The sequence below is a fragment of the Diadema antillarum genome, unplaced genomic scaffold (assembly GCF_040938485.1).
Source record: "Diadema antillarum isolate AM-2024a unplaced genomic scaffold, OU_Dant_1.0 scf00000093, whole genome shotgun sequence".
Lineage (NCBI taxonomy): Eukaryota > Metazoa > Echinodermata > Echinoidea > Diadematoida > Diadematidae > Diadema > Diadema antillarum.
This window is the reverse complement of record NW_027270982.1, coordinates 429,951-456,858: the sequence shown is the minus strand read 5'-3', so window position 1 is coordinate 456,858 and position 26,908 is coordinate 429,951. Positions and strand designations below refer to the sequence as shown.

The 26,908-nt window shown below is 38.4% G+C and overlaps 2 protein-coding genes across 2 annotated transcripts; both read left to right on the top strand.

The window, feature by feature from the left end:
* Window positions 1-3,312: 3,312 nt before the first annotated feature.
* On the top strand, window positions 3,313-26,114 carry LOC139718382 (melanotransferrin-like). Its single transcript, XM_071629852.1, has 13 exons — window positions 3,313-3,615; window positions 4,760-4,917; window positions 13,219-13,339; window positions 16,161-16,376; window positions 17,990-18,113; window positions 18,677-18,857; window positions 20,414-20,497; window positions 20,997-21,156; window positions 21,725-21,889; window positions 22,853-23,143; window positions 23,795-23,957; window positions 24,464-24,740; window positions 25,610-26,114. The coding sequence occupies exons 1-11, from the start codon at window positions 3,540-3,542 to the stop codon at window positions 23,941-23,943; spliced, it is 1,725 nt and encodes a 574-aa protein (XP_071485953.1). The 5' UTR covers window positions 3,313-3,539; the 3' UTR covers window positions 23,944-23,957; window positions 24,464-24,740; window positions 25,610-26,114.
* LOC139718350 (melanotransferrin-like) lies at window positions 24,447-25,795 on the top strand. The gene is made up of 2 exons (XM_071629826.1): window positions 24,447-24,740; window positions 25,610-25,795. The coding sequence occupies exons 1-2, from the start codon at window positions 24,447-24,449 to the stop codon at window positions 25,793-25,795; spliced, it is 480 nt and encodes a 159-aa protein (XP_071485927.1).
* Window positions 26,115-26,908: the final 794 nt, after the last annotated feature.

The following is a 26,908-nucleotide window of genomic DNA, read 5'->3' as shown; positions in this document are numbered from 1 at the left end:
CTATTTGAATAATCATAACTTGTTAAGCGATTGTCAATTGGGATTTCGTCCACTGCATTCGACAAGTACAGTTTTGCTTGATTTGAATGAATATTATGTTCAGGTGTATTCATCAAAGCTATGCTATTGGGACGATATTTCGATATTTAAAACATGCTTTTGACACAATGAATCATACTATCTTGTTTCAAAAATTGAGTAGGTATGGAATTGTTGGTAAAGAATTAGAGTGGTGTGTTGATTATTTCCGACATAGGGAACAGTGTGTTTGTATCAATGGGGCCCAGTCTGTGTTTAGAAAAGTTTTTATTGGGATACCTGAAGGCTCCCTGTTAGGTCCATTATTTTTCACGCTATTTGTAAGAAATGGCATTTGTACAGTTGAATTGGGAAATGATTTGAAAATGTGTTTTTATGATGATACTGCAGTGTTTGTTCGTTCGAAAAATGTACAGGAATAAAGTAAACTTTTGCAAGATAAAATGAATTTAATTGGTCAATGGTTGGAGATGAATTGTCTTGTTATGAATATTAAAAAATGAAAGTTATGTCAATTGGATCGAAAGGGAGGATAAATAAGAATAACTTGTATATTGTGTATAAAGCTAGTAGTATTGAACATGTTGATGCATTTAAATATTTAAGTGTGATTATTGATAGTAATCTCAGATGGGATAAGCATATGAATGCTGTATTTAGCAAGATTTTTCGGATAATTGGATATATTCGTAGAACTAAGCAATATTTGCCTGAAAGTATGATGATGCATTTGTTATATGTGACCGTGCACCTCAAAACGAACGAAGTCGCACACACTGATTTTGCGTGAGAACTGAAAATAAGTGAAATGGGTCAACCTAGCCGAACTTGACTTTTTCATATTTTCTGAAAGAGGGGGTCTTCTTTTACATTATGCTAACATTTGGTATCATAAAACGGGCAGGAAAGTGTGTTTTTTAGCAGTTTATCTCAAACATGTTTGGTAGAATAGTGTGATTAGGTGTGTCTTTAGAATCCCTTTTTCATTTCTGAAAAACCTTGTCCACACTCTTCACTTTCAACTCTAATAACTTTTAAAAGGACAATGCTACTGCTTTGAAAGTTGGCATTAATTATGGACAGAATATGTTAATGAGGCATGCTTAATTTCATTTTAATCTGATAATCCCTTCATTGTTGTTACTCTGGTGGTTTACTTCCTGATTTTTGTCCCATTCATGGCACAGCCAGCACGGTTTGGTAAAGATTAAGTACTTGAATAGACACTGTACTTCATTGCCTCTTTTCTCAGTTCACACTTTTCCTGAGTTTATGCTTTCTTTCCAGTATTTAGATAGGTTAGGAGAGTCCATTTGATTTGAGTTATACATCATTTTAAAGATTAAAGTCTGCTCTTTCAGAATATGGTCTTAACTAAAAATTCATGACTGGCGACTTTTTGTTTGTTTTGAGGTGCAGGGTCACATATGATAGATTGATATTGCCACAAATAGATTATTGTATTGTTGCCTAGGGGAGAAGTGCACATTGTCATTTGGATAAACTCCAAAAGCTTCAAAATCGGTATGCAAGAATTGTTCTAAAAGCCAGTATTATTGTATACTAACGCCACATAAGCAAATGCTCTCCAAATTACAATGGCAATCAAAATACATTAACGAGTTCAGTATCAGAGTTGCATATATTTGTATCAAATAACCATTGGCATGAGCCCATGTTATCTCAGACAATTAATTGCTGTAAGACACACACCATTTCATGCACTATGTGCCGTTAATTACCCCTTGTTTATAAATGCCCCCAAAACAGATTATTAACTCTTTTCATTATCAAGCTTCAAATATGTAGAATAATTTGCCAAATTTCATTCGAAATGCGCAGTCATTGTTTATTTTCAAAAAAAAAAATGCAAGGTGCTCAGCATGATTGATAGGTTATGAAAGCATGCATATAGAGGTATACAGTAGGCCTATATAATGGAAAATGTACTGAAATCAACTGAAAATTGTGTGTTCACGTTATTTTGTGTTATATATCATTCAGTTCATAATGTATTTCTTTGTATGAAGAAATGATAGTTAAGTGCGAAATTTGAAGATGTTGTATGATAACAATAGTAAAGGGGGTAGGTGAAGTGGCAATACTTTTCTGATTGCCCTATCAAGCTGTTGTTAAGCTGTAATCGTAATAATGCTCGAGTTTGTTTCTATTTTTGTTATGGAGTAGTTGTTGATTGTAGTATAAGTTATCTTATTGTTTGGACTTTGTTTTGATGTTCATGACCTTTTTATCTGTACATAATGTGAGCAGGGCCCCTTGGTAGAGTAGAACACTAAACCAACTGAAAGGGCTATACCCTGCTAAAAGAATATTGCAATAAATAAAAATAAATAAACAAATGAATAAATGGAATTATCATAGGAAAAATAGTGGTGAAGGATTGACTTAAAGGAGTGAAAAGTAATACATTTAAATATTACTTGATATCAGTGGCACGTAATCGTGTATAAATCTTGTTATTGTACACTGTATCTGACTTGTACCTCGCTGTGGGGATCACCTAACTCTGTAGAAGATTTTTGCTGCGAACATTGTTTTCTTTGTCTTCTCTGTGTTGTTTTTTTATTCTTCGACTTTTATATTTCCCTTATCAATATTTTTTTCTTTTCAATTGTAAATATCAAGTAAATATCTATCTCATATCAACATCTGGGAATCTTCACCTTACAACCAATGCTTTTATGTAGATTCCTCATATTTCGCATGTTTAAATGTCCTAATAAACATGCGGTATTGACAATTTGCCCATTCTTTTGTGTGTGTGTGTGTGTGTGTGTGTGTGTGTGTGTTGTGTGTGTTTACGGTCTCATCGTTGAAACGTGGAATATGGAACAATAAAGACAAACAAATGAACAAATAAACAGATAAATGCATATTGCTTTCGTTCGCAAGTTTGATATGATCACATCCAGGGACTGTGGAATCATTCCAGAACAAAATTGACGCACGAACTGGTACGAGTACTTGTTTTCTTCCCCAACCACTGCCATTCCCCGTATGGTATCTTATTGGAGCCTATTAAATCTGAGACCATCCCATCAGGCTGAAGATTGACATTTGACACCTAACACCTCAAACCCCCCTCACTCGTCCTGCTTGGGGTAAAGCGGGGACAGTCCCGGCCCGGTTGAATGAACTCTTAGGGTGCGTGAGGATTAGCTATCAGTGTTCACCTTGCCTTCTTGACGATGCCATGCGCATGCTCATTAATCTCTGGATCCATGAAGTTCTAACTAGTCTTCCAGTCTTTAATAAAGTTTCAGACGATTCAAAAACTTACTCTTCCGCGACTCCTCCCACTCCTCTGAGTTCTTGATGCAGATGATCAGAGAGACAGCCTCTCTTAAATAGACTCGCAACTCGAGAATTTGGTTAGCAGTAGTCATAACCAACCACTGCACGTAAGACACAACTACGATTGCCCACGTTTTCTGACAAATCTGAGGGAGAACCGAGATACGATTGCAACGTCTGCAAACATGTCGAATCCCGCTATGATCACGCTAGTTTTCATCGCATTTGCCGTTTGGGTTCGTACCTCGATGTCATCTCCAGGTACGTGTATTTATTTAGAATGCAGTGGCTTCAAAAATGCAGCTGAAATCACTTTGGTTTATAAATATACGTGAGCAAATTCCTTCAAACCCACTTGAGTAAAGCCGAGCGCATTATCCATTTTACCCAAGATATTTTTGAACTCCTATATACTTTTATGTTATTTAATCGTGTTGTTACGTGATTCCTTTCCTACTATTGAATTTTCAGACTTGATGTTATGCCGATACTCCTTGATCATCATTAATAAATGTCATGTCAAATCTAATAACACATTTCTTTCCAGAAGAGCATAAAAAACACACCAACGTCGAGACTGGTGATGAGGTTGATACCAATTACTATCAAGATTTTTTTTTCTTTGTATCACCTACCTGCAAAAATCTACATACAGAGATTTAACTCATAGCAAAGTGTTCCTTTACCTTTCTAATATTCACTTGATAGACTTATGTTCTATGAATAAACATTCCATGCTGCAATTGTTATAACATCACAACAAGTATTTAATAAAGATGGTGTTTAAAAATATGTCAAAAGCTCTTAAAGGTCTGAGCTGCATTTATACCCTCTACATGCTACAAGCAGTCTTTGAAATACATAGAATTATATCATAATATGCATACGACGGTATAAAAATTTGGATAAAGAATGAACGCTTTGCACTTTAAAAAAAGTAACAAATCTAAAAGTGACTGGATTTACTATGCTCGGTATTTCCCTTGATATAGAAAACAGTGTTAAGAGTAGCGATAACCATTCAAGAGACGCCTCAATATACATTGTATTACTTTGTTCATAGACTTTTTTACTGATTGCAGCATACTACTCTCAAAATTTAGTTCAATCACTCATGTTCGACAATTGTTAAATTCAGCTACCTAAGTTTGAAACACTGTTTTCAACGATTTGATTATCATCATCAAGAATTGTTTTGTTTTCAAGTTTTATTGCTGTTTTTATGTTAAATATGTTAGTGGTGCAAATCGCTGTGACTAAAACTGCATCATGTTCGAAGGGTTCTCGATAGGAACTGAATGAAAGTAAAATCCTGAACATCATTATCACCAGTTTGTTCATAATCATTGTGATGCTATAGTTATCAAGTTCTTATGATCAAGAACATCACCTTTTTTTTGGTCAGCTCCGAGTACCGCCGCATCATCGGAGGAGATGAAACCTCCCATGAGGTGGTGCACGATCTCGGCTGAGGAGGAGGCCAAATGCGTTGAGATGAAGAACGCCTTCCGAGCCTACAATTTGGCGCTGGAAGTGGAATGCGTGAGGAGGGGCGAGCATGCGGTAAGATTTAAAGGCATTATTTACCATTTGTAGATGAAACAAAAACGCAGCACTGGTGCTTCAAAAAAGTTCTTACATGTGAATTAGGGATAGAAACAACCAGTGTAAAAATTTGAAAAGTATAATCAATGTTAAGTATTGTTATATTATATACAAGATGTGAACAATAGTTATATAAAAATATTTCCAAACTACACTGTCTACAGTTATGGTCTCATGAGAAATATAGTGATATCGCCTTATTTCTTAGGCTTTCTTGCAAAAATTCTATATGGAAGGATGTTTTCTGATACAATTGAACTACACATATGCATTAAAAGTGATATCTTGACATTTTCTTTACATCACTGCTCACGAAGTTAAACAAGACCTTAAACATCAGCATTTTATGGAGTAATGTTAGTAATAATGGACTGTCTTCGAGGTCATATCCTTACTGGAAAGAACACAGTGTGAACAATTTGAGAACACGGTGTGGAATCTTTTCGCAGTATACAAGTCCAGCGTTTTAATGTAGTGACCACACTGCGAATCATCAAATCACAATGTGAAACAGAACATAACTATGAGAGCTCTCTGTGGAAAAAAAACACACACCACAGTGTGAAATAATCATCATTCCGTTAAATTCGAGCATTTTCACATTACCAACTATGTGAACATTATTGTGAACAAACTGTGGGACTCTTCCGTCGAAATTTTTTCATTGAAACTGATTGCCAAATTGCCCTACATCGACGTAAATGTATCATTGATACTACTAAAACAGTGATCAATTCCATGTTTATTTAAATCGATGTAGGGTAATTTTTCAATCAGTTGCAAACTGTGGGACACTGTGTTCTATTCAGCTTATAGACATTCATGATTATGAAATCAATAACTATTTCGTTCTTAAATGAAAGGAACACCAGATTCATGAAATAGGAACATTTGACATGAATTCCAAAAATTCTAGGTAAATATTTCATAGGTCTATTGTTGCATTGTTCAAGAGCATTAGAGACATCAACATCTTTATCAGATATCTGTTTCAATGAAGACATACAGTCCTTTTATAGCACTTACTCATAGTATAGGGACTTATCCAAAGTCTGTTTATGCACGCATGCAGAGAGGAAAATGTGTTTTACATTGTGCAACTTTTGTAACAGGGTATAAATACGGGTTATGGATTTTGAACCCAAAATATCCTGAGTAGGATACCGGTACTCTAACCACTTGACCACATTGCTCTTGTGTGTGAAAAAGGTAAAAAAAAAAAAAACCCTCGTATAGAGCAAGCGATTGATCAATGTAAGATGTAATTAGGTGGTCCGAGTATCCTCTCGGATCACCTTCTGTATCTGTACTGATTCTTTGTTCTTCTTCTTTCCTTATTCTCCTCAAAAGTTGTGCAGAGGTTAACTCAGAAAGTCTTATGCATATCAATTTCAAACTTATACCATATATGTATCATGTCCCAAAGACGAAAGATTTAATAAAATCATTGTGATCAGTTGACCGTGACGTCACTATGACGTCATTATATGAAAACACATTTTCATTCATATCTCATTAATGGAATAGAATTTCTCAATGAAATTTACTTCACATATAGTTTAAGTCAAGTTCTTTCTACTCATATTCTCAAGATTCATCTCTACCCTTAAAACGTGAGCGTACGCGCACGTTGAAATATTTACAAGCTCCAATCGAGTTCAATTCTTTTTTTTGCACACGTTTCAGATCATTTGGAGCATTTTTTGAAAAAAAAAATTAAAAAATGGACGGAAGCGTAGGCGCGCGCGCATATACGCACGCAGAACTCATATGCAATAGAAATTTCCAGTTTTTTCACGCGGATCGAATGTCTGAAATGTCAAGGAATAAGTCTACTAAGTTTCAAGTCAGTAAGACTCAATATGACGTCATACATGCCCGTCAAAGTTGAAATTCCGCGCGCGCGTCTATGGCGATATACAGTGCAACTATGCCAAAAAACCGCCAATTTTAAATCCGATTTTACTCGTCAGAATGGACGGTGACCCCCCCCCCCCCCTTCCCCCTCATTTTCTTGTTTACATATTCTGAAAGCTGATGAGTTGTACATGTCATTTCATGGGTTGGCGATGCTGGAAAATGATTAAAAGATATCAAATTTCTTACTAAAATAAAAAAAGTAAATTTTCAAAATGACGTCATCAAATCCCGAGTTCACTCGAGCGTATCTTACTTATAGTTTGCCTATTTTCACGAAGACTTTTAAGTGGTGTAGCTAATTAAATGCTCTTTCATAAGTGTAATTACAAAATTTTGATTGGCTGACGGCATCACCTCGTAAAAATGGATTGAAAGTAATCTTGTCAAATTCGACCAGTTTACATGTTATCTCTATGGGAGTGCAGTTTTTCTGGAAATGAAAATTGACATGACTATCTTTTTCGAGCACTAGCTCACTTATCCTTCAGTTAATTTCTCCACGATTTTAATATGTTGTAGCTGAGACTTTAGGCTATCAGTAATGATCTCTCCGTTTTTTTCATACGACGTCGGCATCACGCCGAAAAAATTGGTTAAAATTGGCACTTGTCTTCGATGCAGCGTCATTTTGCTTTAATAATACACAGGGCCTATGGAGGATGAAATACAATTTGTAGGTCAGTACATAGCGCATCCGACTTGTAATTCTAAGGTCCTCGGTTCGAGGCTCACCCCTGCCAATACTTTTTTTTTGCATTTTTCAACATTATTTTCTTCTTTTTCTTTAGTTAGTCTTATTCTCCCTTCCTATCTTTAACTTTTTCTGATTTTTTTATGCTTCTCCTTCAAATTTCTATACAATAACTTATTTTTTTCTTTATTTTTCTTTCTTTCTTTCACTTTCTGTGCAATAGATCAACAACAACAATGGCTATCAACCCCATATTTTGCATATGCTTAGTTCATGTCATGAACATCATTTCATAAAATAACAACTACTTACTCCTACACCATCTTGGGTAGGTAAATTAGGGTCAAAGGTCAAAAGTGTTTCATCCTGTATCTTGGTAAACACACGTTCTATCTTTCCCACATTTTGCACACGTAAGGAACATGTTGCAAGTATAATTTCACAAAATAACAATTTGTCGCTCAGATGCCATCTTGGCTGTGTAAAGTGGGGTCAAAAGTCAAATGTACTTCATTCAGTAATCTCATTAGTGTATATGGTATCACCGTCATATTTTGCACACACATGGACCTCAATAGATGGATCATTTTGTAAAATAACGACACTTTGGTCGGACGCCCTTTTGGCTGTGCAAATGAGGTATTATCTCTATGGGAGTACACTTTTTTGTGGAAATGAAAAATGACATGACTGTCTTTTTCGAGCACTAGCTAATTTATCCTTCTGTGACTTTCTCCCAGATTTTAAAATGTTGTAGATGAAACTTTGGGCTATCGTTCATGTGATCCATATTCTTATTGTCGGGATTACGTCCAAAGACCTGGTTGAAATTGACGCTTAGCTTCAATGTCGGGAGATACGTGTTTCTTTCGGTGACTTTCTTTGCAATAGCTCAAGAAAAATACTCCCTTTTACTCCCACATTTTTGCCACAATGTTTAGTTTCCTTTTGCGTTTATTAATACCTGATGTTACTTACTTTTTGGTGTAAACAGAGACGAATTCAGGAATTCTGTAAAAGGGAGGGGGTGTGAGTAATATTTCTAGTGCCACTTCCGAGTTCCATTTTCATTTTTTCTTTTTATTTCTTTTGTTTTTAATGAAAAAATAAAGGGGGCGTGCGCCGGTTGCGCCCCCTCTGGATCCGCCACTGGTAAAGGAGTGAACTATAGTTCAATTGCTTAATCACTGTATCAGCTTATAATAAGCATTTAGAAATGTAATGCATGCCATTATTATACATGATATAAAGGCGTATTGATACAGATGCCCCTGGAGCCCCATAGAAGAGAATGTTATTTTGTACATGTCCAAAGTTCGTGTGGTTGACTTGCAGAAAAATAGAAGGATAATAAGAAAGAAAATAGATGGCACAATGTTTAACTTGAAGCAAGGAAATTTTTATATACCCCCCCCCCCCCAAAAAAAAATAAAATAAATAAATAAATAAACAACAGACGAACAAATCTGTATCATAAAAGAATGCGTGGCTCATAGGCACATTCAACATGTTCAATAGGCCAGCACGTGCATGCTGGGAAAAAAAAAACAGCGTTAAAATGACGAGAAAGAAGTTGTCATTAAATTTGCATTACATGCAAAAAAGAATACAGCAAAAGTATTCTTAGCTTCTATTCGGTGAACATATTCATGAAAGTTTGCTTTCTTTTGACCTCTCACAATCACTTGTCTTTTGCTGCTAAAAAGGACAGTTTTTGTTTTAGTAAACGTTCGCATGCTCATTTTGCTTGGCCTTTTGTTTTGCCGTGTAATTTTGATTTGATCTGTTTTGCATTCTATGTGGCACCCAGATATCCTGGAATTTTCAAGGTATTTCTCTGAAGTTTGGGTAGTAAAAGGGGAAACACCTACAGTGTCTCCTTATCAGTCAGAAGTTTCATCATAAAAGAGAGGCTGTATTTGGCTTCAGATAACGATAAACATGTTCGCGGATCGTATTACATATTGAAATATAGAGATTTCAAAGAAACCCAGCACATTACAAAGTTCGTATTCAAAGGTGTGTGTGTGAGAGTTTGTGTGAGTGTATGGGTGTGTGTGTGCGTGTGTGCCTGTATGTATCAAACACCAAGTTCAAAGTCCTTGGGCATAAATCAGAAGTTTGTGTTTATGAGACAATGATATGCCTGTAAAGGTATCCTGACGGATCTGATATACAGGCAGAATTTCACTCATAAACTTTCCCCAAGTCTGTACTTAACGGCCTTTTTCAGAAAATTAACAGACATAGAGAAACAAGCCAGCAGACGAGACATGACAAACGCTTGCGAATTTATAGATTTCAGAAGATGTATAAGCCTTCAGCCAGCAAATAAACTCGACTCCCTCCATCCTGGTGATATCATGTTTCACTGGGTACTTAACAGCTGAAGCTCTGCAAACCCTTTTATTTTATTTTTTTTTATTTTGTGCCACGGACTTTAGACAATGTGTACAACGCTATGTGATTTTCCTCCCCTATCAGCACGCAAAGCTCTTAATGGGTTAATGATAATTCGCGTTCAAATTAACTAGTGCAAAAAAAAAAAAAAAAAAACACGATAATTTCATGAAGATTATTTCTGTCCAGATGAGTAAGATGTTCCAATCAGCTCTTCTGGTTTAGAACTGTCGAAACCTGTAAACCTCACCCGAAATCCTATATAATTTTCTTGTTTTATGTGAAATTTTATGAAACTTCTGTTATGCTCTTTTGTTAACATTAGTAATTTAAGTCACCCTTATGAAGCATGAAGGACGCACCTCTCCAAGCTACGGATGATGTGTAGTTTTTTGAGAGTGAAATGTCATGTGACAAGGAAAAGTCGGTTCAGTGTTGGCATGGACCGCCCATGGGTGCTGGGGTCTTGGAATCGAAACGTCAAATACACCCCCTCCCCCCCCCCCCCCCCCCCCCTTCTCGGCAGGGAGACGTGTCTCGGGTTAACAAGGGTGAAGTCCCTTTCGTGTCACTTACACTTTGCGCCTGTCATAACACATTCAAAGAGAACAATCCCTTGAAAAAATAAGGTCGGGGGTAAGAAGATTTCTTTTTTAATCGAAAGAGAAAACAAAAAACTTTTTTTTTTGTTGCAAAAACAGTCAACAAGCATCCACAAACACTGCATGTCGTACAGTGTTATTCATTGCCAGCCAATAAGAGAAGGTAAACGTTATTACTCACTTTTTTTTTTTTTTTTGCTTTTTCAGCTGAGTTTAAAGTTCTAGAAACAAATCGGCTTTAAACCTTCTGCAGAAGTTGAAACAGTGAATATAATTCAAAAAAGGCTAGATAAGTGACTTCCCTCGCAGACAGAGTTATTGATTTTTTTTACTGTAAAAAACTATGTTTCAATTTGTGTTTTGGTTTGTTTATGTGTTTCTTGTTTGTTTTCCCTATTTGTTTTTGTTGTATTTTTGGGGGTGGAGTGTGTTTTGTCTTTTTCGTTTTATTTGTTTTTTTCTGTAAGGAGGAAGCGGGAGATGGATGAAATTCCGGAGGTGGTAAGGAGACAGTAAACTTTACATGATTATCATGCAAAATCTTTTATACTTTTTTTTAGGGTAATTTAGTCTACAGATCTGGATTTGCAGTTATACTGTCTTACTGTATTCATTAAAGTCAGCTTGAATTAAAACGTAAAGCAACAATGGATTATAGAATCGGTTATATAGTTATATTCTCCCACATTTAGTACTATATATATATATATAGAGAGAGAGAGAGAGAGAGAGAGAGAGAGAGAGAGCAAAATAAATGAGAATATAGTACAAGAAACATATCCTGCCTATTTCCTTCTTCATACACATGTTTACAAAGATATGCTAATATACTTTTGGTACGTCTTGCGCGTGATGAAACTATGTTTATTTGCTTTCGAGCAATGCAAAACAATACACATGATATAGCGCAATCTCTGGATGAGCTATGTTTGAAAGAACCATTGAAACACAGCCACCAGTTAAAAGTATCTTGGCAACGGTATGATTTTAGAGTGAATTGATTCTGTCATTCCTTCAGATAGCGATACGACCTCCTGGGGCAACATACATGCCAGCTTTGTTTATTGACCCGGGTGACTTACGACTCGAATAAAGGAAAAATTGATTTATATTTTTCTCTCTCCCGTGGACGTTGGTGTACAGTAGCAGCATCTTCTTTCAGTCAAACTTACATGCCACTGTATGAATTATTGCGATATGACATCACGCACACATACGCATTAAAGAGAAGTGTGCGTGGTCAAGATATGTCAAGATATGGTACTGTTAATTGGGTTGTCATTGAATTTTAGGGGAGGAGGGGGCAATTAGGCACAGATTACGGATTAGGGACCTTGCTACAAGCTTTTTTTATGCTTTGATATTTGAGTTGATTTCTTGCATGGCAAGTGGTGACTATTATTCCGTGGGACAGGTTAATGATTTGTCTGCGTCATTTCAAAGTCTGATCAGTAATCGGCCTTTTCAAAAGATGCAATAGACACTCCCTTAAAATGTATGATTGAAATGAGTGCTGAATACAATGTGATTTAAAACAAGCCAAAAAAATAATAAAAGGCGTATAATTCTTCCTTGAGCATTCGTAGTGCCAAACACATGAAAAAGTATCACGGACATATCAGCATCCCAGATATTGGAAAAAAAAAAACGCAAATCGTTGGCTATTTATAGACAGAAATAACAATGTGCTTGTATTGTATGATTGTCGGAGACAAGACAGTGCGTGAATAAACATGAATACGTGATAAACATGATAAAGTGACAGCGTACCATTTGTCATGTTCTCGTATTTTCATTTCGCTTGAAAAAAAAAGAAAACGAAACGATACAAAAACTATGGAACATCTATATCCTTGCATAAATGATAGCTTATTGTGTTTGTTTTGTTTTTCTGTAGGCAAAATGTACGAGTCACTGCGATAACCTCCACGAGCAAGAAGGCGAAAAAACATGAATAAAGACAATTAATGTAGGAAATGACATTATGTGATATTTCATCCGGAAAACCACATAAGTAGCACTTTTTTGGGGGGATGGGGTTTGAGACTTGACTTTTTCAGGTGCTAATTTGTAATTTTTTGTATAATCAATCTAAACTGTAAAAATGTAAATTAACTTAATCAGACATTAGAATTTTCTCATTATAGGGCCTACTCAAGACTATTAAAGCAAAATATAAATATCTTCACTATCCTCTGTCTGAATTTCAAAGTCTTCAAAAGGTTTTGAAATGTGTAAAGGTATGAAAAAAATGGTTGTGATGAAGCGTAAGACTAGTGTTTTGAATGGCTTTCGTTTTTAGATATAAATGAGTGTTATGCTTTACTGCATCCAAAGTTAAGACCAATTCTTTGCGTTTGTTTATTTTTTTTCCCTGATAGGTTAGTTTGGACAAAAAATAGAACTGTCACTGTGTAGAAGAAAACATAGAGGCCGAAGAAATGATCAATACCAATCAATATCACGTTTTCATTGTGGCGGAACGTATTTATCATGTGATAACTCCAACCTTCATTATCATCATCATCTGATCTCTTCCTTTCCTCTCTCTATTTGTCAATCTATCTATCTAATATCTATTTATTTATCTATCTATCTACCTATCTATCTATTTATCTATCTATCTACCTATCTATCTGTGGACAGGACTGCTACAAGGCGATTCGGGACGGACATGCGGATCTCATTACCTTGACTGGCGGGGAAATCTACGAAGCGGGCAAAGAGTATGGCCTGGTGCCCATCATCAAAGAAACTTACACCAGAGGTAACGGTCCCCATGTCTTCGTAGTGACAAGATACAATATGGTAGGGACCTTCAGATGGACGTTCAGAGGGGAAAAAAAAACATGTTCTTAGCATCAACGGCGTAAATCCGTATTGAGGAGCAGGGAGAAGACGTGAGCGAGTGCTATCACCACCCTTCCTGTACGAGGGAGCTTTTGCCTTATTTAAAGTTGAAATTGAGATATCTCGTAACCGCGTATTTAATGAGATATTTGGGAAATTTAAAAAAAAATGATCTGTGATGGGGGAAATGAGCAGGAAAGGATTGATTAAAAGGAGATATTCCCCTTAAAAAGGAACTTTCGAGTTTTTGGAATATAAGTGATAAATCTTGTGCACTCAGAATTTTTCTGACCCGAAAAGTGTACTAAGGCTCGGAAAAGAGACACAGAGGGGGAGGGTTTGGGAGGAGGTATCCCCCTCCCAAGCACGATAAATTTTGCTTTTTTTTTTTATGAAATTCAGCAATCTGGTGCACACTTTGGATGAGATATTTAGACAACACGTAAAAAACAAAATCCTCATTTCGGGAATTATTGGGGGACAAATAGTATTGACATGTTTGTCCCCCCTCCCCCGCCCGCCAAGATCGCAGTCCCTGCATACGAGTGGGCTTCTGCATTCTTAGAATACGAATAAAAATGAAAAATTTTAATGGAAAATTCGGAAAGCTGTTAATCCCCAAAGTCCACTATTGTTTTTAATGGGAAACAAAGCTTGGAAAGGATTGATTGAAAGAAGATATTCCTTCCCACCCTCGGTGGATCTTTGTTGTTCTTTTTTTGTAAGTGAAGTGACAGACCTGGTGCACAAAACATTTGGGAATATGTCGATCTAAAAAATAAAAGGACCGAAAGTGGAAGGGATATCCCTCTCCCACGCTAGATTTTTTTTTTTTTTCATTTTCAGAATTGAAATTTCTGCAATGTGGTGCACATTTTGGATAAGATATTTGGACAGTTTTCTATCAAAAAAAAAAAAAAAAACGCAAGAAAATTTTTTCTCATTTCGGGAATAACTGGGGATCAAAATGATATGTTTGCCCTTCCCCCTCCGCCGTCCGCGCCCCCCGTCCTCCAGCATCGACGTGCCTGCCAAGAGGGTGCCTGCCTTTGCATTTGTGGAATTCAGATGAAAATATCTCGTAAGCACATTTATGAGGTAATCTGGGAAAATTTCAACCCCAGAAGTGTATACTATTTTTTATGGGGGGGGGGAACCCTCCCTTACTTGAAAGTGTCTAGATATCTCCTCCCACCCACTCAACTGTTGTATTTCTTTTAAACTGAAGTAACAGACCTGGTACACACTATAGATGAAACATCTTAAAATCTGTCAATCTAGAGTGTATTAAGTAGAAAGGACAGAACGGGGAGGGTATGGGAGGGGGTAGGTCTATCCCCCTCTTACTGAGGGAAATTTTGTATTTTCAGAATTGAAATTCAGCCATCTTTGGGTGAAATATGTAGACAGTTTTCTATCAAAAAAGTAAGAACATTTTCCACATCTCGGGAGTTACGAGGAGGAGCAAAATGGTAGTTTGTCCCCACCCAAATACTTTTGTGAGGGAACCATCCCCCCACGCCCAATCAACGCCTCTGCATAAGAGGGAGCTTTTGTAAGTGAAAGATCTGCTGCACACTCTTTGATAAAATATTAGGAAAAAACGTCAATCTCAAAAGTGTACATGGTCTATCGAAGGGGATCCAGTAGCGGAGCGTTTGCATGTTTATGATTGCAATTCAACGATTTGGTGCATAGTTCTGGCGGTATTTGGACAATTTTCCATAAAGACAGTTCGAGATTTGTCCTCATCTCGGGAATTGCTTTGGGGACAAATGATTTGTCTGCCCCAACACTTCCGTAGAGGCGGGGAAAATGCCTCTTCCTCCCCCCCCCCCCCCCCCCCCCCGCACAGTCCGCACAGTTTGCAACGCAGAGAACTACTTCATGCACCGATCGTATGGGGGGGGGGGGGATTCTATTTTTAATACGTTGCGTCCCAGCGTAATCTAAAGCACCTTTTTAGCACGACGCAGGGGAGAGGAGAACGTCCAGCACAAGCGTCGTGTCAAGCGTCCGCGCGTCAGAATCTAAAGCTTCCTAGTTTCTCAGTTCTTCATGCCTTAGTATTTGAAGAACTTGCTTCCAAAAGGCGCTAACTCCATCATTTCTCAATGAATTTAGCGCCTTCTGGAAGCAAAGCTCTTCATTTCTTTCCACCTCCATCTCTCCCCAGTAAAAAATGTTTTTACTCTTAATTGCTTCACAAATTAGTATAGTGTTCTTTACTCTTCAATTCGCAATGCTGCTACAATGAGATGTTTGACTGCTATTGAAATTGATAAATTCTAAGTTACACTCATTTCAATTCATATAAAACTGGTAATGTCTGAATTTTTTGTGAGTACATTTAAAAAAAATAGAGAATTAAAACTTATGGAATGTGATTAGTTGATGATATTTTGTCACTTTGCTGATGACAAGAACGTAGTATACAAGTCCTTCTAAATGTTGAGATAGATAGCCCTTCCACAATAATGTATTTCATGTCTTTCCAACAATTCTCTGTCCTTTAACATTCTTTGTGTAGTTCTAGCTGATATTTGCTTACTTCTAAGTTCATATTCTATGCATATTCTTTCTTTCTTTTTGTTGTCGTTTTTATTATCATCGTTGACATTGAAAGAATGATAGAATACAGTGTGTTATATTTCATATTTCCGGTGATGCAGTATGGGTACATTGTGACATTCAATGTTACAGAAATCTTACACATGCTCAATTTTCCTCTAATGCAGAGAGGTACTATGCCATCGCCGTTGTTCGTGCCAATGATACGGACATCAACATCACCAACCTAAAGGGTAGGAAGTCGTGTCACACGGGCGTGGGCCGGACTGCGGGTTGGATTGCTCCCGTTGGTTTCCTGCTCGACAAGGGCTACATGGATCCCGTCGACTGCGGTGACGAAATCAACGCTGTGGCCCAGTTCTTCAACAAGAGCTGTGCCCCAGGTAGAATTATTGTCCCACGCTAGGCTGTCCTTTGAAACAAAAATTAGGTTACAAAAAAGATAAAGTTACGTGTTTCGTCAGTTTAGACCACAAAGGCCCGAATTCACGGAGGTGGTACAAATGAAACCATGGTTTAAACCATGGTAAATTTGTATGGACCGCCAAGTGTCGCATGGCCTATTTCGTTACGAAATCAGTCACTTCCTTGATGAAAAAATGTTCATTTCGTTAACGAAATGATAAATTCGTCGACGAAATTTTGTCATTTCTTTCCGAAATGACTGATTTCGTAACGAAATATTGTCATTTCTTTCCGAAATGACTGATTTCGTAACGAAATAGGCCATGCGACACTTGGCGCTCCACACACACACAAAAAAAAGGTCAACGAGCCATACAGCCCACGAGCAAGACACCAAATAATACAGGCCCATGAGCTACACAGGCCCGCAAGCGCGCCACGAGGCAAATAAGCCCCACGAACTCAACACTAGGTAAAAAAAAAGTGTATTATAATTATGATACGAGATAAACACCACGTGGTAAGTCCCTTGAGGGTTGTAGGTTTGTATGACTTGTGGATGTCGCGCTCGTGACGTACACCCCAATTTAATTACGACTTCTTGATTTTGTCTTCCTCGTTTTGCACATAACAGGGAGCTTTAGATTTTGACGCGCGGACGTTTGAGCCGACGCTTGCGCTAGACGTTCTCCTCTCCCTGCGTCGTGTGGAAAAGTAGCTTTAGATTACGCTGGGACGCAACGTTTAAAAAATAAAATCGCGCCCCTATATGATCAGTGCATGAAGAAGCTCTCTGCGTCGCAAACTGTGCGGACGTGAAAATAGCCCACTACGCGTAGTAAGCAACTCAGGCGACGCAAGCTAAAAATAGATTGACTTTACGCGCGCGCTACTGCGCAAGCTCAGATCATGTTTTTCTTTTCCTTTGAACGTCCGCGCGTATAAAATCTAAAGCTCCCTATTAACTGAACAGGGGGGCGTTTCATCAACGAGTTCGTCGGAGATTTCACCGACAAATTTGCTATCAGCCAATCAGACCAAGGATTTCATTAGCTTTTAACAGTTGTCAGTGTAAATCCTTGCGTCTGATTGGCTGATAGCAAATTTGTCGGTGAAAACCTCCGACGAACTCGTTGATGAAACGCCCCCCAGGAGGCAATATTTGGAATCGAGCTTACGTGTGTATAATGATTATGCGCTCCGTACAAGGGTGTGTTTATTATGTCAAAAAGCACACCTTTATACGGAACTGTATTAATTATGTCATATTCTGGAAACCGTTATGATCTTTGCGCATTTAGGAGCTTTGATACAGGAACGTAAATTTGTAGTAGGTAAGGTCATCCTTCATTCACGACGACCTACATTATGTTGAATTAAAACTGAGCTGAGGAATCCAAGTCGAGAAATGGCCGGAGGATGCGCCTTTACATAATTAGGATTAAGACTGATTATAAGGGTAGAGATTTGTGTGAGGATGTGTGTGTGTGTGTTATGTGCGTGTGCTGTATGCACTAATATGATATATCATTACACTGTCTTACAAAGTTATCTTCTCCCCGTTTTGTGTTTGTCTTCCATTCTACAACAGGTACCTTCACCGCGTCCAAAAATCCATACGGCACCAACCCCGCCCACCTGTGTGGTATCTGTACCAATCCGCAATGCCCACCCGATTCATCGGAACTCTATCAGAGCCATGACGGAGCTTTCAGGTATTTGAGCAATCTAAGACCGACAAAGAAAAAGATTCAAAGAGGGGGAGGTTGGGTTGAGAGGGTTACATTTTCTCATTCCGGAGGTTCGTAATACAGTACTGAAGGTTCGTTATTCCTAAAGTACATACATCGGAAGGTTCGTTATTCCAAAGGTTCTATAGGCCTACTGCACATTAGTCCAATGGCTCGATTGTCCGAAAACTGAAAAAAGTTCGTTGATTCCAAGACTTGAATGGGTTTACTATTTCCTCTAGGAGAAACTGTTTGTTTTATTTCAACATGCAGTAGGCCTAAGGTTTGCTGATACTAAAGCGACCCAGCGCCCAGGCCTGGATTCCCCAATTCGGAAATGAAACAAGAGTAAAACGTCACACACGAGTGAGTGAACTGTTTAAATTTTCAGCTCCTCCTTGACAACCAAAACGAAGGAATCTAAATTACATACTTGGCGATAGAATCCCTAGCTAGGATATCATTTTTTTTTAACGGCCACATATCTATAATACTATGTTAAGCGTTATGACAATAACATAGAACATGGTCTCGGTGTACACTTATAGATGTCTCGTAGAGGGAGCTGGTGATGTAGCATTCTTCAAGCCAGAGGCCTTCCGCGCGAACATGGGTCTGCCCGCTGGAGACAAGTGGAATAGCGCTCTCAACCCGAACGACTACCGCCTGCTCTGCCCCGATGGATCCCGAGGAACGATCGATGATGCCCCCACTTGCAACTTTGCCAATGTACGCTAGAATAATTATGCATGAATTCACTATAGATCCCATGACACTCAACGATTCCGTATGAGAAGGGATCAACAACTCTGTCAATGGGCAATTTTCTTTTCCTTTCTATACAATACAACACAATGTTACACAATATGTACGAAATATATCGTGTTTTCATAATGTCATCAGATCGGTCATATCTTATATCCACTTATTCATTTATGCCATACTACATCAACGGTCAAGAACAATGAAGATTAATTGATGTATGACGTTTATGAACGCTCGTAATGACGGTAAAGCTTAAATCTTAGATCAGAAATAGACTCATACGCGTATCTATCAAACGAATCTTTGCTTAAGACACCGTAAGGGCTTCTGTTCAAGGGTTTTCTTTTTTCATTCATCAAAAAACAATTTCCGCCATTCTTCGTACGTACTTTATACGACCATTACAACAAATGATGAAGAAAAAATATCAAACTATGACAAAGTATTCACTTGATTTAATTGTTTCACTCTCTACATTTCTTTTCCGTTTGTTTCATCACCATGATCACATAAGCGTAAATATCAGATGGTAGTAGCCTTTTACTCATGTAATTAGATGTGGGGTTTTTTTGCCCTTGAAACGTTGTAAGGAGCTGTTCAATCGGCATGGTCCTACTGAACATGTTTTGATATTGTCATCACACAATGATATCATTCATTCACGTATAACAGTAAATGATGGGCCTACGTACAAATGCAGTACAAATGTGTACATCCTTACAAATTATGTGTACGTATACATGTACAGTCGGAATGAAGAGCTTGTTTCCAAAAGGCGTTAAATTCATCATTGTCAATGGATTTAGCGCCTTTTGGGAGCAAGCACTTCGTATATATATATATATATATATATTGTACATATATATACATATCTAATTATATGAAGAGTTTCTTTGCAAAAACCGATAAGTCCATTTTTTAAGATTTTGAAGTACGGTCTCTGTGATAAAGTACAAAATGATACATTTTAAATGATATATTGGTCACTACATATAAAGGTACAGTTTTTGAAGTTATGGTCGAAAGAAGCAAAAATTTCTTACTATTCTCTTTATTTTTCTTGCCCTTTAATCCCAAATATCTCCATTTGGTAAATATGGACTTATCGGTTTTTGCGAATAAACTCTTCATATATATATATATATATATATGTATATATATATATATATATATATATATATATATATATATATATGTTGATAAGGTAGTCCACGTGTTGGCAAGATAAAAAGATAAGTAACAAAGCTGCAACAAAGTTCATGCTGTATTCACCAACGGTTTATTTCTTCACGTATAACAGTAAATGATGGGCCTGCGTACAAATGAAGAAATAAACCGTTGGTGAATACAGCATGAACTTTGTTGCAGCTTTGTTACTTATATATATATATATATATATATATATATATATATATATATTCATTTATTTGTTTATCTATTTATTCATTTATCTATCTATCTATCTATAATTATGACAGATGTGTTTATTAATATTGTTCTCCGTAATCTGGTTTCATTAGTCTCCTGCTCATGCGGTGGTCACTTCTCCTACCAAGTCGGTGGACGATATTCAGGCGTTCCAGTCAGTACTAAAGGCAGCTCTGGTATGCATTTCTTTCATTTATTTTATTCAGTTTTTTTTTTCTCTGTGAGTGTATTGATTATTGTGGTGGTGACAGAGATCGACTATAACGTTGGAGACCACTAAAATCTTTGAATTTGAAATTTAGTGGCCCGATATCAATTTTTAGTGATCCCGGGCCACCGGGCTACAGCGAAGTCGATCCTTATCATAAGAATGTGACGGCTCTTTATTTTTCTTTCCCTTTTTGCATGATATTTTTTTTTCCATAATATCATACAGTTAAAAGCATTACTATATTCATTATTCTGTTTTTAGACGACTTATGATGCCGTCAGATATATCAAAAACAGTATAATAGAGCCACAGAAAATAACCTACTTCCTGAAAATGACGTTATCTCATGTACGTAATCAGCTCCGTTGATACGATGAGTGCTTACGACAATTACGATCATCTATTACGTTACACCAATTTTGGTCAATTTCGTCTTTTATTTTTTTTCTCTCATTTCAATCCAGCCGCTATTCGCTGCCGATAACAACATGAGGGGATTCCGAATGTTCGATTCGGGGGAGCATCGCGATCTTCTCTTCAAGGACTACGCACGCTCTCTGAAGGATTTGCAAATACCCCAGACTTACAAGACATACCTAGGAGGCTTTGTTAACAGTATTGCAGGTTAGATTTTTTTTTTTTAATCGTCAAACCAAACCAAAGAAAAGATAGGTATATCATTGTGTATTCCTTCATTTTCTAAGAGATTCGATCTCTATAGGCCCTATGATAACGATCCTTCATTAACTTGTTCATGACACCGATATTCTAGGCAGTGAATGAGACATCCTCCCGCCTCCCCCCCCCCCCTTTTTTCAGGCCGATGTCACGTTGTTCAGCATATCCACATAGTTTATTTATCTATTAATCATACTTTGAAGAGCACATTGGAGATTTCAGATAAGCCAAGCTACCATTCAAAATTAGGTATGCAATTTTGCGGTATTTGAGTTGATTACTGACGGTAATTTAATTTTTCCTCCTTTCTCCTCTTTATTTTTTCAATTTATGGTATCTTCTTCAGTTAATGCTTGTTCAAAAGTAAGCGTTATTGTTATGTTTCTGAGTCTTCTCTTCTAATTCCGGTATCAGTTTTAGAAAGACGGCTGTTTACGTTGATCCCTCACAGTCCCGTCTATCAGCTGTGAAAATTGAATAAATTAAAAAAAAAAAATCTGCTTATCTGAAACAGGCCTGAAAAGGTGTCCGCCAAACACGCTGAGATGGTGCACCACGTCCATCGACGAGACCCGCAAGTGTCGCAGTATGAAGGCAGCCTTCAGCGCCGCCGGCCTCACCCCGGCGCTGTCCTGTTACGAGGAGGAAGGTGTGGGAACGTGCATGGAGAGAATTGCAGGTGAGCGGACAGCGCACATGACGCAACACATAGGGCCTACCGTCGAAATGACCGCAAAATGGTCATGGGCTGTTTTGACGCAAAACAATGGGCACATTCATGAACGAACTATTCAAGTGTGGATGATCAAAAGTCATCGACAATCCAAATGGGAAATTGAAAGTTTTTTGTACTAATCCTTTTGGGGGCTTACATTATCTCCTTTGCTTTTGTTTACCAAGATTACGGAATTTGCTGTTGATATTATGTGAAATCAATTAGAAGCGGGCCTTCTATTCCCATCATTTCTACTGCCTCAGAAACGATTCTGGATTACTTGGCGCATACTTTCTTTCCTATTCATTTCCTACAACCGCTTCTTCATCTCTCAACCATTCTCTATATCTTTTAGGCGACATTAGACAGCTGAGAATGATTGCTTCCATGGTTATTTATCCCGTCGAGTTGGTATGAGTGAAGAAATAAAAAGAAATTTAATCACCTTTTAACTAGAATGAAGCGAGATTATACAACGAAAACAAAACATGATTTTCCATTTTTTGTATTTCAATTTTAATTTCCGTAAAATCTTCTAAATTGGACATTAAATTACAAATATCTTATTTATGTTTGCACAAACAATAGAAAGTATTGGACATTTTCATGTATACAATAAACCGATAATAGAATTTTTAAAAAAGTTGACTCGGAGCTATTTAGGATAATGGAAGAAACGATGATCTGACAAAGTATGGTAGTATGTATTATGGGATAAGAATGCAGAAGACAGCCTGAAATAAACAGAAAATAAAAAAACGGAAAGCGTACATTGTGTGTACATAGCAAAATGAGGGACGAGGTTGTCCATTATTCTAGCGTTGCATTGCGATGATAACAAAGGCTATTAAGATACAAGAAAGGGGGTCTACACCAAACACGAGACTTTTTTGACATGTCTTTTTTGTTCGAAAAACAAACGAACAGCGGGTTATGCTGACGTGATGACCGTTGATGGGGGAGATCTGTACACTGGTGGACGTGAGCATCACGTGGTTCCGGTTGCTGCCGAGGACTATGAGCAGGGTGATGCCAGCTACTGGGCCGTCGCTGTCGCACGCAAGGAAACGAATTTCGGCCTCGAAGACCTCGCCGGGCGAAGATCCTGCCACACCGGTATCGGCAAGACGTCTGGATGGAACGTCCCCATCGGAACGCTGATCAGACAGGGATACATCACTGTTAACAGCACCACGTGTAATGTGCCGGAAGCAGTAGGTAGGTGGTGGGTGTGTGACCTAATAGATCTCGATGCATGGTTTCATACTTTTGATATCTAATGAACGGCTGAATTTTCCTTCATAAGACATCAATAAATATCAGCAAATTGATGTTAATATCTTGGGTAGACGAAACTTGCCAGAGTTTGAATTTTAGTTTTAGATCCTGGTCATATGAATTGTGTCGATAATAATACACGATAGGCTTCATGTATGAGGCAATTCTACATCCTGAATTCAGTTGTCTTACTCAGCCAGATTTCACAAAAAATAACAGGATCTCCTGGACTGGACTGCCTGTAGCATTCTTGAGGATGACTGATGGACGACGTAACTATAATCTACCCTCTTATAATTGCCTGTCACAGTCCGCATCCACTCGCTGTATAGAAGAATGACTCGGGATTGGCCTGATAGGGTTGTTATCTTTGACAATTAGGCTTTCTGATCTTCATCCCATCACGAAGGGCAGAATACGCTGATCCTCGTGTTTTTGTCAGGACCAAGAAACATCCAGTTCCATTATTGTGCCATTTCATATGCAAAGTGCAATGATCCAATTCCCGTTGAGATGACTTATGCTATCTAAGAATAACTAAGTTACTATTGTCACCGTTTATATGCATTCATCGATGTCTTCTACCCGCAGGCAAATTTTTCAATAGTAGTTGCGCACCTGGTGCAAAATCGTCCAAATACGATCCAAACGGCGACAACCCAGCCAGCTTGTGCAACCAGTGTAGGGGGACAGGGAACCGCCACTGCGCCAGAAGCGGTGCGGAACCGTACTATGGCTAAGCTGGCGCCTTCAGGTATGTCTCTGGCACATGCATGCATGCATGCACACACACGCGCGCGCACGCACACACACACACACACACACACACACACACACATACATACAACAAGCAAAAATCAAACAAAACTTTAGCTTCTTTAGTGGCGACATCTTGCATTCTATAATGCGGGTATCCACTAATAGGATTAATAGAATTGGAGGATTACCGGTACTAATGGTTATTGAAAGTGCTGCCGCAGGTCGGATCAGGTGTTCTGAAAAAAAGACTTATCTGGCTCCATGATTACTCGGTTATTGTCATTACAAATAATATCATTTTAGTTATCATCGTTTACAGAATTCATGGTGTCGTTATCATGAGCCACTGATGCCAACAGTGTACTTTGTACTTGTCATCATTACTTCTTTGAAGTAGCCCTGGTACATCGAGTGTTATCATGTAATATCTACGTAAGTCTAATCTTCAAATCCGTTTTGGTCATCATTTTCTCGTATCTTCTCGATGACGTACAACCAAAGGTGCCTTACGGAGGGACAGGGTGACGTCGCGTTCGTGAAGCACACCACGGTGGCAGAAAATACGGACTTCGAGGACGAGGACGATGACAGCCTCGGATGGAACGCCGACCTCGTCAGCTCGGACTACGAGCTGCTGTGTCTGAACGGGTCGAGGGCACCCGTCGACCAGTTCATGAGCTGCAACCTGGCCAGAGTGCCCGCCCACGTCGTGGTGACCGTCGCCAACAAAACGGAGGCTGAGAGGGCGGAGATCTGGAACTTGCTGGACCAGGCTCAGGTCTCAAAGATGATTCCTTATCCATTTGATCTGATCCTGATAAGAAAATGCAGTTGGAATTGTGTATTATTATTACAGTGTAGTGTATTACATGGTGAGAAAACGAAATGTTGTTTTCAAAATGGCAACATTGTGTCATAAGTGGCATTTCAATTGTCTAACAGATTTGTAGTGAAAGTGAGTTTTGGTACATCTCCAGATGTCGCTACTTTCGAAGCATTTCAAGATATAGAGTTTATTTGCCCGTTTTCGATTAGTATGAGATGCATTTCGGCGCCAGAAAAAAAAAAAGCAAGCTATCTAAGTGTGAGGCCGCATGACTTGTATCTGTTCTTACAGTTTTGGAAGACAATTTGATTGATGGCACCCATGCAATATTACTGGGATACAACTTCCCCATTCATTAAATTTTGACGCTGTATTCTCAGTGATCTGTATCGGTGATGATTTATATCTTTGCGTTATCAATTTGCCTCTTAATTGGGCAGTTGCGATTGCCAAAATGGTTGCCCGCATTCCCCTCCCCTTTTGCCTTCCTTACCACCCCCCCCCCCCCCAGGAAAAAAAAATACAAAAAATGAGCTATCATGCCAGTCCGAGCTTACATACTAAGTTTGAATCAATCTACGAGTTACTAGTATGCGAATTTCAAAGAGCATAATTATATAGGTACGTGATTCTTCGCCCACACTAACAAAGGCCATACGCGTATAAAAGGTCAAGGTATGCCTTTTTTACGACCCTTTGGACGCGTGCCACCCTTTGTTTAATCTTCAAAACCACCTCCGTGAATTCGGGCGATTCGCTTTTATCAGTTCGCTCATCATCATCTGCACCCCTTCTTCGTGTCATACAATGTATACATGCAGGGTCTGTTCGGCAGTGACACCGGAACCAATTTCAAGATGTTCGATTCGGCGGACTTCGGCGGCAGCAACCTCCTCTTCAAGGATTCGACAAAGCATCTGAGCGACGTCGGGGACCGCGATGAGTACGACACGTGGCTGGGGGCCGACTACCTGGGCAATCTCGACGCCCTCAACTGCGTTAACTGAGGCTGAATGATGCCAGCACTTCCGCGTAATAACCTTCACGCCAAGTATCAGAACGGAGTTACGAACAGAAAAGAAAACATGTCTTCTCACTGAAAAGTGTCCCACGCCGTTTTCGTTATATATCACAATATTTCCCCACTTTTGTAGACTCTTCTACCAGCATACTTGACCAATACAGATCCTTAAGGTTTGGCAATTGATGTCTTCGCGGTAACATGTGAAACGAAAAGCATATATTTTTGGGTAATATTGATGTATCTTTTTCAAGAGACTGCCTCAACTGCACTCATGCTCATCTAGTTTTCCTGTGACTTTTTCCTCCTCCTTATTCTTTTTTTTTTATTTTCTTGTTGGTTTTTTTTTGCGGGAGGGGGGGGGGGGGGGAGTCCTTAATGAAGATCATCCAAATCCCGGCTTTCTCTTCCCACTGGATTTTGTTATAAGGGGGATCAGAAATAGACAAAAATCAGCAGTGTTGGTCACTGTGAATGTTTCAGAATGAGGGGAAATACTGGAAAAAGCATCTTTATAACTAACTTCAGTCAGTCATTAATTTTGTTTGCAGTGTCTCTTTCCCGATTCCATAATACTGTAAAAGTGGATATTTTCGCGTGACTAATTTTTCGCGCTTGGCCGGGTGAGAAGAGTTTCGCGTGTCTTTAATCCCGCGGAATCAAGATGCCAAGTACAGAAACATACGGCAAGCAAAAACATTCGCGTGCTTTTATTTTCGCGCTAGTTTCTGGTTGCGCGAAATGCGCGAAAATTCAACACCGCGAAAATTTCCACTTTTACAGAGTAGTCGTGGTTGTATTTTCTAATGGGGTGGGATCTTCCCTTCCCTTATATACGAAACATAGAAATTGAGTAGAATTCCCATCCATGAACACAAGACGTAGCACTCATAGCTGAAATCATTTATCTGCAACGTGTTTCATTTTCTTATAGGTGTGTGTGTGTGTGTGTGTGTGTGTGTGCCTTTTCACCTTCAACGTACAAAATGGCAGCACGAGACTTTGATAATATACATGATATACGGCATGTTACAAAGAATCTTTGTTAGATATTTGAACGTAGGCCTAAGTCATTCTGACTGCCCACCTCCCGGTCCAC

Excerpts from the sequence above, each read along its gene's own strand:
- LOC139718382 (XM_071629852.1), top strand. The coding sequence starts at position 3,540 with ATGTCGAATCCCGCTATGATCACGCTAGTTTTCATCGCATTTGCCGTT. Across the intron at positions 18,858-20,413 it reads CCACTTGCAACTTTGCCAAT|TCTCCTGCTCATGCGGTGGT; the intron begins GTACGCTAGAAT and ends TGGTTTCATTAG. Across the intron at positions 21,157-21,724 it reads CTTTGTTAACAGTATTGCAG|GCCTGAAAAGGTGTCCGCCA; the intron begins GTTAGATTTTTT and ends TATCTGAAACAG.
- LOC139718350 (XM_071629826.1), top strand. The coding sequence starts at position 24,447 with ATGACGTACAACCAAAGGTGCCTTACGGAGGGACAGGGTGACGTCGCG. Across the intron at positions 24,741-25,609 it reads ACTTGCTGGACCAGGCTCAG|GGTCTGTTCGGCAGTGACAC; the intron begins GTCTCAAAGATG and ends GTATACATGCAG.